We start from the raw sequence: 14,082 nt of genomic DNA on the forward strand, positions 1-14,082 counted from the left end.
CAGCGGCAAAGCCAAGAAGTATTAAACATTAAGAGTGATATTTTCCTTTAATAAAAAGCATAATCTTCCAGTGGCATGATTTTCTGGAAAATTATTTTGATGGATGAATCACTTGGCCCATCAAATTCTGCCAGGTCCAGAACGACACTGTAATTCTGGGTGGTGTTTGCACGGGGCTCTCATTAGTTCCCCCTGAATGGGCTTTTTAACAATACCCTGCTTTGCTCACTGTATCTGAAACTACATTTCAGGAAAAATCCTTCAAAGCAGCTGCCAAGATGGAAAGGACTTTGCCTGGAACACCCAGGAGAGTCAGCCCTGGAAGCACCTCACTAGTGCATCGAGTTGATGCTGCTTGAAGCAGCGCAGACCCGAGGCAGTGCTGGGGGATGCTGAGGGGGCTGGTTTGCTGCTGAGCCCCTGCAGGGCTCTGCCACAGCTGCCTGAAGCACTGGGAGAACTGGGGGGCCCCCAGCCTGGCCACCTGCAGCACTGGGGGTCCTCCAGCCCCACACACTCACCCAGCCCCTCCAGCCAAGCCCTTTTCATCATCACGGTCCCTCAGCACCAGTCGTCTTCTTTTTTTTTTTTTTTTCCTTTTTTTCTTCTTTTACACTTCAATTTCCAGAATCTGCTCAGCATTTTCTCCCCCAAGTCAGAAAAAGTATGAGGTTTACAGTGGACATTTTTCACCCCGTAATTTAAAAATCAGGAGAAAAGGGAACTAAACGTCCTTCCCTCCACATTCAGCTGTCCCCAATCCTAAAGAAAAACAGAATTCATAACAGAAAATCTCTGATCAAGTTGAAAAGATCTGAAATCATGACATGTTCAAGCATTTGGAGAAATTCCCCAGCAATTAAGTGCTGGCCTGAGGGGCCCCACCATCAGCCAGACCCCGTTGGGGTGCACTGAGCCCCAGCAGCCCCAGCCAGACTCAGGCTTGTCTCCATCTCCCCATCAGCAGCGTGGCAGCGAGAACAGAAGCCTTTTGTGAAGTTGCATTAATGTTTTTCAAGCTCTTTGAAGTTGAAAAGCACTACAAATAACACATATATTATGAAGTTTTGGGATGAAGCATTCACTGGTGCTCAGATGTGAGTGTGAGCTGAGGAGCTCTGCCTGTCTCTCATTATGAGAGACAACTGCAAGTCTTCAAGTTGTCACAGAGCCACTCTGAAATGCTAAATGGTTTTGAAATCTTATTTTTGGGTACAGAGCTGACATTCTTCATTTGCATTTTCATTGTTCAGGAAAAGAGAGGCTAGTTTCTAGGGAGATCCTTTACGTGCAACAACAGAAAGGAAAGTAGTTGGTGTGACCCTGCAGTGGCTGATCCCGGGTTGGGACATCCCAACCTACACAAGGCAGGTTAATCCAAGCAGAGCAGCTGGCAGGCACAGCAGCAGTCCCAGCTCAGCCATCATCACCATCTCAGACATGCCAGGGCTTGAGATAAGCAAAGTTTGGGGACATGGGTCTAAGTTCATCACGCCACATGGAGCAGTGGTATGTCCTGCATCCTGGGAAGCACCGTTCCCAAAGTGCCATCCCTCTCCTGCAATGCTTCTTCTGGGAAAAATGATTTATAGGTAGGTTCTTGATGGGCCAGCTTTTTGCCCAGTCAAGATGCTGCTTGGTCCCCCTCATGATATTCAAGAGCAAGACATGAATGTTTGAGATAAACACACCCTGGAAGGTCTCCCCCATCTCGTGCACACTCCCACTTGCACCAGGGCTGACCCACTTCATCCAAGTCCCAGTGAGGGCAACGGAAAGATTCCCAGTAAGTGCTGGGGTTTGGCCTGGACCCAAGGTTTTACAGCCTCTCTGGGCTCACTTTACTCATGAGGCAGAGAAAACACACAGCTCCCAGCAGCAAGATCCTCCACCCACAGCCAGAGCTCAGGCAGCTCAGCAAGATGCCTCCTAAAGCCTTTAAACTCACGGAGCTTTATTCTCCTCCTGCTCCAGGCTGAGGCTTTGTGATCATTCCCTAACTCCATATGGTCCCTGCCAGACTGAGAAGCACATGGATGGCTTCATTTTCTTCTTCCTGATATTAAGAACTGCTGAAGAGGGACCTGTCCATTAAATTGGTCATTGGTATTCACAGTGGGAAAGGCACTGCTCCTGCAGCAGGTTCATTCTGCCACATCGAAACCTCTCTCCCAGAGAGCTGATAATGTGTTTTGAGACTTAATAAAAGTAATTGGTCTTCATAAAGGAAAAAGAATATAATGTTGGAGGGGGGAGCTGTAACCGGCTTCAGTTTTCATTCTCTCAGCTGAACAAATAGCAGGGAACGGCCACCAGAACTTCAGGGATGTACCAGGAAACGTGAAAGAAACTTTCTTGCTGGCAGGGAGTCATCAGAGCCAAACAGGGATGGGGACCTGGTTGCTGCACATCCTACAGGAGCACACGTGGGCTTGGGACATGGCCAAAGAACTGAGTGGGAAACGCAGCAGAGAGAGGGAGAGGTGAACTGATTTGCAGAACAAGTAACAACCACCAGCCACCAAGAAACCCTGAGCGTTGCTCCTGCCACCACCAGACCCACAGACCCCTTTGGTCGTGGGTTCCTTGGGCACGTCCATTTGCCACTCCACAAACCAACATCCCTGCCCAGCCCTTCCCTCAGGGCACCCACACTGAGGTGCCCCAGGGAGAAGAGACACAGGGCTACGATTCTGGTGGCTGAACTCTGCCCACCACCCTGTAAAGCCCGAGTGTTAAATCACAGTCGACGCAGCAGCAGACGCGAAGTTTTCTGTTTATGCAAGGTTTGCTGTGAGGCGTGGAGAGAATCTGCTTCCCTCGTCTTTAAACGCCGTGTTGTGTGAATTTAATGTGCAGAAAAGGTGTCAGACAAACAACCCCTGAAGAAGAAAACTGCCTGTTTAGCAAGCAGGGAGCTGAGCTCTCCACCACCCTTCATCTGCAACGAGGTACTGCAGGAACAGCCCAGCACCGGCAGCGTGGGGAACCAAGAGCTCACCAGGGAGCTCAGATGGGGGTGTGCAGAGAGGATTTCACCCACAAGCCCTGGTACAAACCCCTATTTCTCCCTTAGTCCATGCCTGAAGAGAGCCAGCATATGCAGGATGCTCAGGGGTTTGACCATGCAGTTTACAATGGCACAGGTGGACTCACCTATTTGTTTTTTCACTGATCCCTTTCCATTCTGTCGCTTCCTTGTGGCCATCACCTCTTTCTCCTCACTCTGACAGTTGTGGAAGTGATTCCCAGAAAGTCCCAAAGATCTGGGAACTCTCCCCCCTGCAATGAGACCCTTGGCCTTGCTGCAGAGGGGCCCTTTCTCTCCTGGGCCTGACAGCTCTTGAGGAACATACCTGATACACGAGGTCATCAACACCAGGAGATGCTGTTTGCCAGCCCCGGGGAGGGCCCTGGGGATTAACCCCAAGCCCCAGGGCTCCATCCAGCACTGCAGCTGGACAGTCACATGCCAGGAACCTGACCATGGACAGAAATTTGCAGAATAAACCTCAGTCAACTTCATTTAAAACAAGCTTCCACTTTGCAGGGTGGGACAGTGCCCCTTGGAACACTGTATCACTTTTTAACTTAACTCCAGGAGCATTGGGCTGCTCTGCACCACAACCCACCCACAGCAGTGGGACCTGCTCTAAAAGCATCCCTTCCAATTACCTCCCCTTTCCACTGTCACCAAGGGGCAGGAAAAGAGCACCATGACTTTGTTTTGATTGAAGAAGAGGAGGAGATTTTTCTTGCTTTGTCATCCCTGATGGATGTTCTGGCTCTGGCAAAGCTACTGAACATAAATCCAAGACATACAGACATCACACATGCACACCCTGCATCCAGACACCGAGCTGCTTTGCTGCTCTCTGGGGAAATGCAGAGAAGGGAATAAACTGGGATTTCTGGGCTACTTTCTATGTAATAGGAAGGGCTGCACCCCAGGCTCTGGTTCAGCCTTGTGCCCAGTATCACCAGCTCTCACTGGGAGCACCATCACAGCTTTACAGCTGGTCCTGTGGAGGTATTTACCCTCCAGGAGGGAGCCAAGTCTTAGGGAAAAGGGACTGACAACATCTTCTAACCAGTCTTGGGTAATTCAGATCACAGAGCATGTTCTGTAATTTGTCAGCAGCATCTATTAATCCTTAATGAGGTAAAAACTTCTCAACATCTCTCGACTGAAGTTACCAAAGGAAAAAAAAAAAAAAACCCACACCGAACTGACATTTCCACACTTCTGCTGTAAATTCTTTACTTCTCCTGAATGGAAGAAAAAAACAAATTTAGAAGGATTCAATCCTTGCTCCCTGACGCAGCTAACAAAGAGAGACTGGCTCAAGTATTGCTACACCAACAGAAATAGCCCATATTTCATGTCAGGGAATACGATGTGCGAATTTTTACAGGCACCATAGATCATCGCCATCTGTCTTGACAAGTTAATTGTCTGCAGTTTTTCTAGGAAAACCAGAAACTTTTAAAACTAACAAAACAAATGAGTTGAACAATGATATGGGCAGAGCATTGTGGGCTCACTGCCCCAGAAATGTGAGGGTTCTGATACGCCCGAGTTCGGTCTGAAAAGGAAATTTGGAGTGGTCAAACAGTGCTCCTGGTGCCACTTATAGCACTGAGGTACCACACACACAGCAAAAGAACTGCTTAGAGAGCATGATCTCTGCAGAAAAACCAGCTGAACTCCATAAATCTGGGAACAAAACAATAATTAATCAAAGTAGGGAATGGTACTCACAGGGTTTGTAGAGTCAGTGGCAGGATTCACATCCTGCAAAGGGCCACACAATTAAAAAACCAGGACAAACTGTATTAGATGACAACCTCCCAGCTGCATTCCCTAAGTGGATTTTTAAAGGATGGAGGTTCTATTTGAAATGTGAAAAAAAAAAAAAAAGTTTCATTTTTTTAGAGCCAAATAATTTCTTTTTAAAATCTTTCTCTCCATTCTTTATTAGTTCTTACCACCACACTGACAACCTCCCATGAGGCATCCAGATTTTTCTCACGATAAACTGGAATTAAAAGAAAATAAACCCAGAAATTATTCTTGGTGTTAAATACCAACTTCCTAAATTTAGATCCGCATGATCCTGTCGTTTAAATATTCCACAGACAACAATGGGGAGTTTATTCTCAAAGGAAAATGGGATTTGGCACTAACTGTACTATTAAGTGTAAAAAAAGTCAAGGAGCCAAATACCCTTTTGGTGTAGATACCCAAACCCCCATTATTTTCCTCCAAATTGAGACATTTTATACAAACCAGACTCATAATTTTGAATTCTTCTTGTAATTGCAACAGCTCCATATTTACAGTGCAGCCTGAGCAGTGCCCACTGGAGCCATCTGTAAGTCTTAATTTCATTTTAATAAGAGTGTGATTAAAGCCCTAGGAGAGTTTATAATACACTTTGGGGGTTTTCTAAACATGACTTCAATAAACATTGGATAATTTGCTCTAAAACTCAAAGATCCCACTCAGGACTATACATGTGACATACAATGGCCAGACAAGACATTTCCAAAGAAATACTCTTTTGGAAAAAAAACCCTCACTCTAAGAAATTCAGTGATTCATGTCAAAGCTGAGAGTCACAAGCTCTCTGCCATTCCATCCTCAGACTCCTGGGTGAGAGCACTTAGGAAAACACAGCACCAAAACCAGCAGGGATTTTCATAAAGAAATTGTAACTCAAGAGAGAAAATGCTCCTTCCTCCATAATATTTTCAGTGTAGATCAAATGCTGGTGTAAAACAGAATAAAAGTGGTGAGACGTGACCATCTCCCTTTAAACTGATGGACAGAGAGCAGTAAATTAACAAGTGACGTTTATTGGTTTAAAATTCAAATGTGGTGAACAGAATCAAAGGGCTGCTCCATAGAAAGGAGTGATTTTGGAAACCCCTGAAATTCCAAAGCATTTGAGGGGCATTTGAACCCTACCTGTCCTCTGCCACAGCCTGCACAGCCCACCAGGGACTCTCCACACCGTCCAGGCACACGGATCCGTCTCTCCAAGCGGTGCCAGGTGCTCCGTGGAGGAGAACTGGCACAGTTCTGCCAAAATAAGGAGTCTGAGGCAACTTCCACTGGCCCCTGCTGATGGATTTCCCATTTCTGCAGCCGTCAGCTTGGCAAAAACCCACTGAACGGGAGTTTTGTTTGATTCAAGGTTGCAGAATTTGGCCTCTATACTCATTTTTGGGTCCTCTGGATTTGATGGTGCTGAAGGGATAAAAGCACAACTTGGCAGGGGCTGTCCCCTTCCCCCTTGTTTGGTACAGACAACAGGAAATAAATTAACGAGTTATGAGTGATCTGCTTCGCAGCAAAATGAAGGAAAAAGGTTTTCGGATAAGTTTCTGAACCATAAGCCAGCAAAGATTTATAATAAAAAATTCATATGCAAGCCTCTGCGGTGCAGTGAGTTTAAATCAACCCCAGTTCATAAAGACCCTTGTCTTCAAACATGAAGCCAAATGTAAAAAAATAAACCTGACTGTAACCAGAGCAAAAATCTGATTGAACCAGGAGCAGTCACTGCTCCCCAGGGAGGTGTCCCATGGACAGCTGAAATCACCCCCACACGGCTCTAAAATTTCCATTCCCACAGGTAATAAGTGGAGGAATCCTGCAACTACACCCAGCTCATCCCTGTAAAACAGTTCCCAGATTTAAAGTTATTTCAACTGTAAAAGGAGAAAAAAACCAAACAGGAGAATCTCTCCAACCCCCCTCTGGAGCTCCCCAGCCCCAAAGCAGGGACGGTGTTCAAGGCCAGAAATCTTTCTCCACAAAGTTTATCTTCTGAGGTTTCGTTCACACTTGGTTTCTTTAATTATTTTTTTTTAATATCCCATCATTAATTTTTTTCAGATTGTAACTCCTGAAGGGTCAGGTTCTTGGAGAACTTCACAGAGCTCACATAGATATAAATAACCTGGTAACCACTCTGATGCCCAGAAGGTCTCGATTAAATTTGGATACAGCTTTGACAAACATTAAATCTCTTCTTTAATGATGTTCCTCAAACAAAACAGTTAGCAAAATATCTGAATTTCCTTGTATAATGTCACATTTTAATGTAAACATCAAATAATGTACCAAAAGTTTTACCGGAAAAAAAAAACAAAACCCCCCCAAAAAAAAAAAAAACCCAAAAAAAAAAAAAAAAAATTAAAGCGGCACAATTCTTTTATACCACTGGAGAAAGGGGAGGAAAAAGCCAGATTACAAACATTTACACATGCATAGTGGAAAAAAAAAAATTAAACAAACAAACAAAAAAAGTCTTTTACTAAATTCACGCATTTTTTTTTTAAAATAGTTATTAAATCTACTAAGCACCAACATACCTAAAAATTTATTTTCAGCTTCATGATTCATTTAAAAAACCTATCAAATTAACTTTTCAAACAAGCTTATATTACTAGCTTGTCCAAAAATAAAATGTAGAGTTTTTTTGGGCTTTTTTTGTTAATTTTTTTCCTTTTTTCTTTTTTTTTTTATTATTTTTTTTAAAGTATATCAATACTTTTATCTGAATGTTTCCAAACAATGGCATAGGTGTCTGCAAAGAATGCCTTTACTTTACCCTACAGTGGATGGAAAATACAATACCACATCATACAGAATCTAAAACTATAAAAGTCTGAGAATGCAGCATCCCTTCACAAAAAAGCTGATAAAACTGAAATTATTTAGAAGATGCTGCACCTTTATTTAAAAAAAAAAAAAAATTAAATGAATTTAAGCAGAAATAACATACATTTTTACATTAACTGGCCATTTCTGGTACAGAAACCCAGCATAGTATGCTAATGTTATTGAATAAATGTAAATGCTACTTACAATCTTCTTAAATACAATTTAGACAAACTTTTTTTTTTTTCCTTTTTTAGTTTTTCCTTTTTTTTTTTCCTTTTTTTCAAGTTGTACAGGTAATCTCTCAGCTGCTAGTTTAATGCAACATATCATTAACATTACACAAATTAAAAAATAACACGTGTGTGTTTTCCTACAGAAAAGCTTCCAAAAACCCGACCCACATCAAAAAATGCAAAATAATGGAATATAATTAAAAAAAAAAAAAAAATTAGTTGCAAGTCTAGCAGCAAAGCAATTAAGTGAGGATATATTTACTAATATAAACAAAGGGAATATTTGCAACTACAGGTGAAGCCCCGACTACCTTAGATCTACGGACACAAATAAAAATTAAATTCTCTCTAAAAAAAATAATCTGATTATTTAAAATAGGAGTAAAAGCCATTGCTACCTGATGAACTACCTAGGCTAAGTTCCTGAAACAAGGACAAAGGGTCGCTGTTCTTTTTTGTCTGCTCAGGAGGGGGTTTGGGCTTTGGGGGGGCCCGCAGGGCGCTCGCGTAGGACATGACGGGCTTGCTCCCGGCGGGCTGGGGGCTGCTGCTGTTGGACTCCACCAGCTGCTTGTTGGGCATGAGAGGTGGGAACTGGCCCAGATGCTGGAGCACGTTGTAGTTGAAGGAGTTGGAGAGCTGGATGTTCTCGGCCTTCAGGTGTTCCTCGGGGGGCTTCGCTGTCTTGGGTGGAGCTGCAGGAGGAGGAAGCAGAGCGTGGGTAAGCGAAAGGCTCTGACGTAGCAAATCTACCTGAGGTAACCCCAAAATAAGTACTGGGGGTACTGAAACTCGAAATCGCCTCCCACACCACCAATTTTCTGTGTTTAGTCACTCTGTGTCCTTGAACATTATTATTAAGTTCACAGGCTCAGATAAGCAGGGGATTGTTTGGCTTGGAAGGAACCTTAAAGCTCATCTCATTCCACCCCCCCTGCCATGGGCAGGGACACCTTCCACTAGCCCAGGTTGCTCCAAGCTGGTCTTGGAGTTCCCCAGTTTCATTCCCACTGTCGGATTGTGCCCTATCCTTGCCACCAACACCCCAGGAATGCCAGTGTTAAACACCCTCTCCGTGGGTGCCCACAGCCCGGAACACCGAACCCGCAATTCCGCACAGCGGATTTACCCGGTGCACGGAAGGTAAGCTGCTTCCCTGGGGGATCTACTCTAATTTAAGCACTTTATCCACTGAGACAGCACAAAGACTATTTCATTCCTCTTGCTTTATAGCTTAATAGGCTAAAATTAAAATTTACAGCACCATATATAATTCATTCTCCAACAGCAATTCAGAGTCCTGAATGCCAAGCAACTAATTATTGGTATTTTAGGCTGAATGCATTCCTGCTAATTGATATGTTCTTGCTCCACATTTAACAACTTCTGTAACTATCAGAAAAAATGGTGCTTTAAACCAGAGGTATAAAACTGCTTTCAAGTGAATTTCCTGCATCCTAATGAGGTACCTTACTTTGTCTGAGAATTCTGCTGTCTGACACAACTAGAGAAACTCTACACTGATGAAACAGGTAAATGTTCTATCTGTAACAGTCTAAGAGCTGGACAGCACATCTATTCTGTAATTATTTCAATCTTTAACCCTATAACATTATTTTTAAAGTGTACATATAAAAATGTACCACCAAATGAGTGCAAAAGTAGGACAACAAAGTATATAGTTAATTTTCTTGCTGGAAGGGTCGCACACAGCCTTCTGATTTTTACAAATCAAAAAACCCCCATAATCAACTCACAGAAGAATGACTATGGAAAGAACATAAGCAAAGCAGTTTTGCTAGGGTTGCTATGATTCAACAAAAACCAAACAACCCAGACCACGAGCAGAAAAACCTCCCAAAAATAACCACAGCACTCAAGAGAAGACAAGTAATGACAAGCGGGGCCAGAGGTGAAAGCTGTGTGTGGTTGAGGCGTCCAACAGAAGAAAAAATATGAAATAAACATCTTGAGTAAGAACTTAAATCATTTTCTTTCTATCAACAGAAAAAGCAATGCATATCAAACTCTCCAACTGCAATTTTGGGAAGTGCCTGCATGTAATGACCCTGAGGAATTCACAGCAGCTCCCCTTGCCCTCCATAAATCCATCCTGATCCAATCCAACAGTGGTGCCTCAGCCATTCCTGATGTACAGGAGAGATCAGCCCTTGGACAGTCTGGATCAGGGTCCCTCTCCAGCAAAAAATGCAGGCACAGGATTATTTCCCAGCCTCACATTCTCACGGGGTTTTATTTCATGGATAAAAATCAATGGTAACAACAAACAGTGCAGTTACTGGTCATTAACCCTCAGCTCCATAAAACACATTTGGGCTGTAAATATGATCGTCACAGGCACTGAGCTGTGAATGTGGGAAAGCACAGCAGCCAGAAAATGGAGATGTGTTTGCATGAACCACTTGATATGGGCACTATTCATATACACTTATTTACAAAACAGAAACCACTCTTAACTCCAGCAAAAAGTATTTTCATAGCAAAAGCAGTTACTAGTCAGAACTTGACCTTTTCGTTTAGAATTTACTATTTGACAGCAAATGTAGGGATATGGTACTTTTTACACACACATCTGTCCTCTGCAGACTTTACTCACAAACACTTTACATTAAAGCAAGGAAATGTGGCACCGGCTGATCCCAAAGTAACCTTGCCAGGGTTCCTGAGCTCCTATTAGATAACCACTATTAGATAACCACCAGTCTAGGGAGCAACTCCAGTGATGAATGTCATATAACACTGTGCATTCAGCTCCTTGATTTTCAGTAAAAACAGAAATAGATTGAAGGAGGTGCCCTGAGCTTGAAGTTTTGAACAAAAGATGCTGCCATACACATGGGTTTGCAAAATAACATTTTCACATTTTGGAAATTAAAAGGTACATTAGGAACTTAACTCTCAAGTGCTGTTGCTAATATAAACAGCTTTTTTCATTCACTCTACACTGCTTGTTTCTACTTCACAATCACTGTAACATTATAAGATGTTTTAGGTTTATAAAGCTTCATCAAAAGCAATTAAATCTTTTAAGGCCAAAAAGAACCATCCTATAAATAATTCTGCATTATTAAGTGGTTTTAATATCCACACCGGGATATTGTTCATATTTTTACTAATCTTGTTTTTAAATTACCACTGGAGATTCTTAAAGCAAAGTCAATGAGAAGAAACTGTACTATCCTGGTTATTTTGTTTTTCACAACCACTGAAAGTATGGAGAACAGAAGAATAGCTGCACTGCTCCAACTCTCTGCTCGCAGCTTTTTTTTCACCTCTGAAAAGTTAATTTAGTTTCTGTCTGCTCAATCAATCAGCACTGCTCCTACCACCAGGGAAGCCACGTTCCACTGAGATTGTTCCACGGTGAGAGAGAATTTAAACTCGTCACTACTTTGATGAAGTACCAGAATTTACTGGGAGAAACGCTGAGAGTACTAATTCAGTTTATGTGCTGCTCCCCCAGACTGTAATATCAACCAAATATCACTGAATCTGGGAACAAATAATCTATCTTGCAAATAAATCCCACCAGTCACCTTAGCTCCTCTCAGCAAAAACTCAGCTGCACTTGAAACCACTGTAAGAGACTATTTGGGTTTACTGGAGCTTTTGGAGAGGACTAAGGAGCAGCATTGATTTAGGACATGGAGAACGCTCACAGTATTCTTTAGGCAGCAGCAGGATGGTAACTAGATGGCAAACAAACCCAGGATTATTCCAAACCTTTAACTGCTGAAACAAAAAAATACTTCAAGAAATGGGAATTCAAGAAATGGGAATTCAAGAAATGGCAGAAAACATGTTGTGGGAAAAAACCCCACAACCAACTCTTTCACTTAGACTTGGTCACTGCAGCTTAAACTGCCTCCTTCCAGCAGAGATCCCAGGGTACCCACCTAACAACTCCCGGGGTGGAACTGCTCTGCTGGCTCCGTTGCATGGAATGTTTGGGTACGGGGCAGAGGAGGAGGAGTTCACCCACAACTCAGGTGAGGAGTAGTTGAACGATGACTGGTTACTGTGGTCCTGAAGCTCTTTACACTGACCAAGACTGTCTTGAGGAGTGTTTAATTCTTCAGAACAAGCCTGGACTGAACTAGAGGAAATTCTTCTTTGGTACAACGGCCTGCCTGGTCCTCTTGGTTCATACTGTGAACAAAAAAAACACAAAACAAAAAATGGCCTTTTGCTCTTATTTATGGATCAAATACCATTTCCCCGCTCATTTTTTTTTCCCCTGAAATGTCTTACCAAAAAAAAAAGTCCTTTGCATTTAGAAAAAAATCTCATGCATTTCAAGTTATATGTTGGATATTGCAGTCACTGATAAAGTTGTTTTGATCACACAAAATAGAGAATTTTAAAGCAACTGCAAAGAACATCAAGTGAGATTCCTTAATTCTCATCAGCCTTTACATCTCACAGTCCTACGTGGGCGATGGATCACACAGTGAGGAGGAAGATACCCAGCATTTACAGATGAAGCAAAGAAAGCACAGAAGCACACAAGAGCAAGAGAAAAATGTTCTTACAGTGTAGCCAGGAAAAAAAAATGGCTTTTCCTTTTCCAAAGGATAAATTAGTGACTTGTATAGCAGGATCTGGGGGAGCAGGATACATTTGTACACTGGATGTTGTGAATGTACACAAACAAATACTCTGGAGAAGCCTCTGCCCTCGGGAGAGATAATGCAGAGAATTTTATCTGAAACCACAGAAATGACCTGTAAACCCTGCAGATCACGGAGATGAAAATGGCAGGAGCTCCATTAATTAACCTGTGGACTTCAAAAGTTCAGATTTAAGGGCTCTCTAAACTTTCTCAAGATTTAAACTAAGTCTGCTATATTACAGTTTATTTTTTAAAATGAACATATAGTATTTTCTCCCTTCTGCACTGACTAATGAGCATCAATAACAGAAAAGTCATACAGATAAATCTATACTTGGTAAAAGGAAAAAAGAAAACATCCTAATGAAATGCCATAAGAAATTAGCTAAATAAACATCAAATAACTTGTTTGCAGTGCCCCAATGTTGTTACTGTGTCATCCACAAAAAACAGACAAGGGAAAAAAGTGCATGAAAGAAAACTGTTATATCTTATTTTAGTCACCATAATCAAGGGATCAACACTTGCATATCCTGACACACTACTCTCCTGAGGGTTTTCTTCAACAACAAGAACAAAAAACCAAATTCATAAGCTACTGCCCAAATCATACCCAGAAAATATACATTTATTGAGTTTAACGGGCAATTTTGGTAAGCAGGCAGGAATTTATCAAAAGTCTGGACACTTGCAAGTACAGAACCAGACAGAATAACTTCAGTATTCCCTTTGATGTGCAGTTCAGATCTGGTTTGACTAAACACAAGCAAAAGCTTTCAAGTATCAAGTCAATTAACAGTTTTATAAATAGTGATGGAAAAAAGAGTTTAGTGAGGATACCAAAAGTCAAGAAAACTGCCCTGACAACTGCCTTGTATGAGGGATGTCTGTTAAAAATACACCTAAAACCACACTTTGATTTCCTTGTGCATTCTTTGGTCCCACCTACCAGCTGGACCAGCAGTTTTGGGAAGTTTACAGGCAAGTCTCTGTCTTGAAATACTTTTACTGCATTTGGCATTTCTGTCACATATTTTGAAAGGAAGAAAAAATAACAACTAAACCGAATTTGCACTAATTACATAAAGGTTCACTCTATTTGTCTTCAGATAGCAGGAGCTGTCACAAGCTCTATAGGAATATTTATTGGTTTATTACTGCTGAAAAGACATTGTTCCTACATCCTGCTGTACTGACAGCAGTAAGTCTTGTCACAAAGTATTAGATTTTATACAAGGTGGGATGACTTAATGGACTGAGACATCAAATTTCTAAATGTCTATAAATCCAAACCTTACTACAGCTCTAGCTGGGCCTGAGGACTCCATTAACCTCTCTGGATCTATATAAGACAGAAATTTGTAAAATGCACTGGAATTCAATTTTAGTTATTTTGCTCAGGCTCATAAACGAAATATTTTCTATTTTCAGAAGCCGAAAGACAATTAAATTAAATATGTATTATGTGAGATAGTGATGATGAGGAGGGCTCCCCCCATGGCTTCTGTAAAACTTTAACAGAAATACATCACTTAGGTACA

At 42.1% G+C, this 14,082-nt stretch overlaps 1 protein-coding gene across 2 annotated transcripts in view; it reads right to left on the reverse strand.

Annotated features, from left to right (window-relative positions):
* Nucleotides 1–5,838: 5,838 nt before the first annotated feature.
* The window catches only part of HELZ (helicase with zinc finger), an 85,197-nt gene continuing 76,953 nt past the window's right edge, over nucleotides 5,839–14,082 (reverse strand). The window contains exons 30-31 of one of the 2 annotated variants that reach the window (XM_027749695.2): nucleotides 11,826–12,078; nucleotides 5,839–8,603 (exon numbers count right to left, since the gene is read on the reverse strand). In XM_027749695.2, the coding sequence (XP_027605496.1) occupies nucleotides 8,275–8,603; nucleotides 11,826–12,078 (582 nt within the window). In that variant the 3' untranslated portion in view covers nucleotides 5,839–8,274. The remainder of the gene's footprint in view (nucleotides 8,604–11,825; nucleotides 12,079–14,082) is intronic. The other variant, XM_027749698.2, reaches the window with a different exon arrangement.

The sequence above is a fragment of the Pipra filicauda genome, unplaced genomic scaffold (genome assembly GCF_003945595.2).
Source record: "Pipra filicauda isolate LSUMZ 115617 unplaced genomic scaffold, ASM394559v2 scaffold80_size11013439_pilon, whole genome shotgun sequence".
NCBI classification, from domain to species: domain Eukaryota; kingdom Metazoa; phylum Chordata; class Aves; order Passeriformes; family Pipridae; genus Pipra; species Pipra filicauda.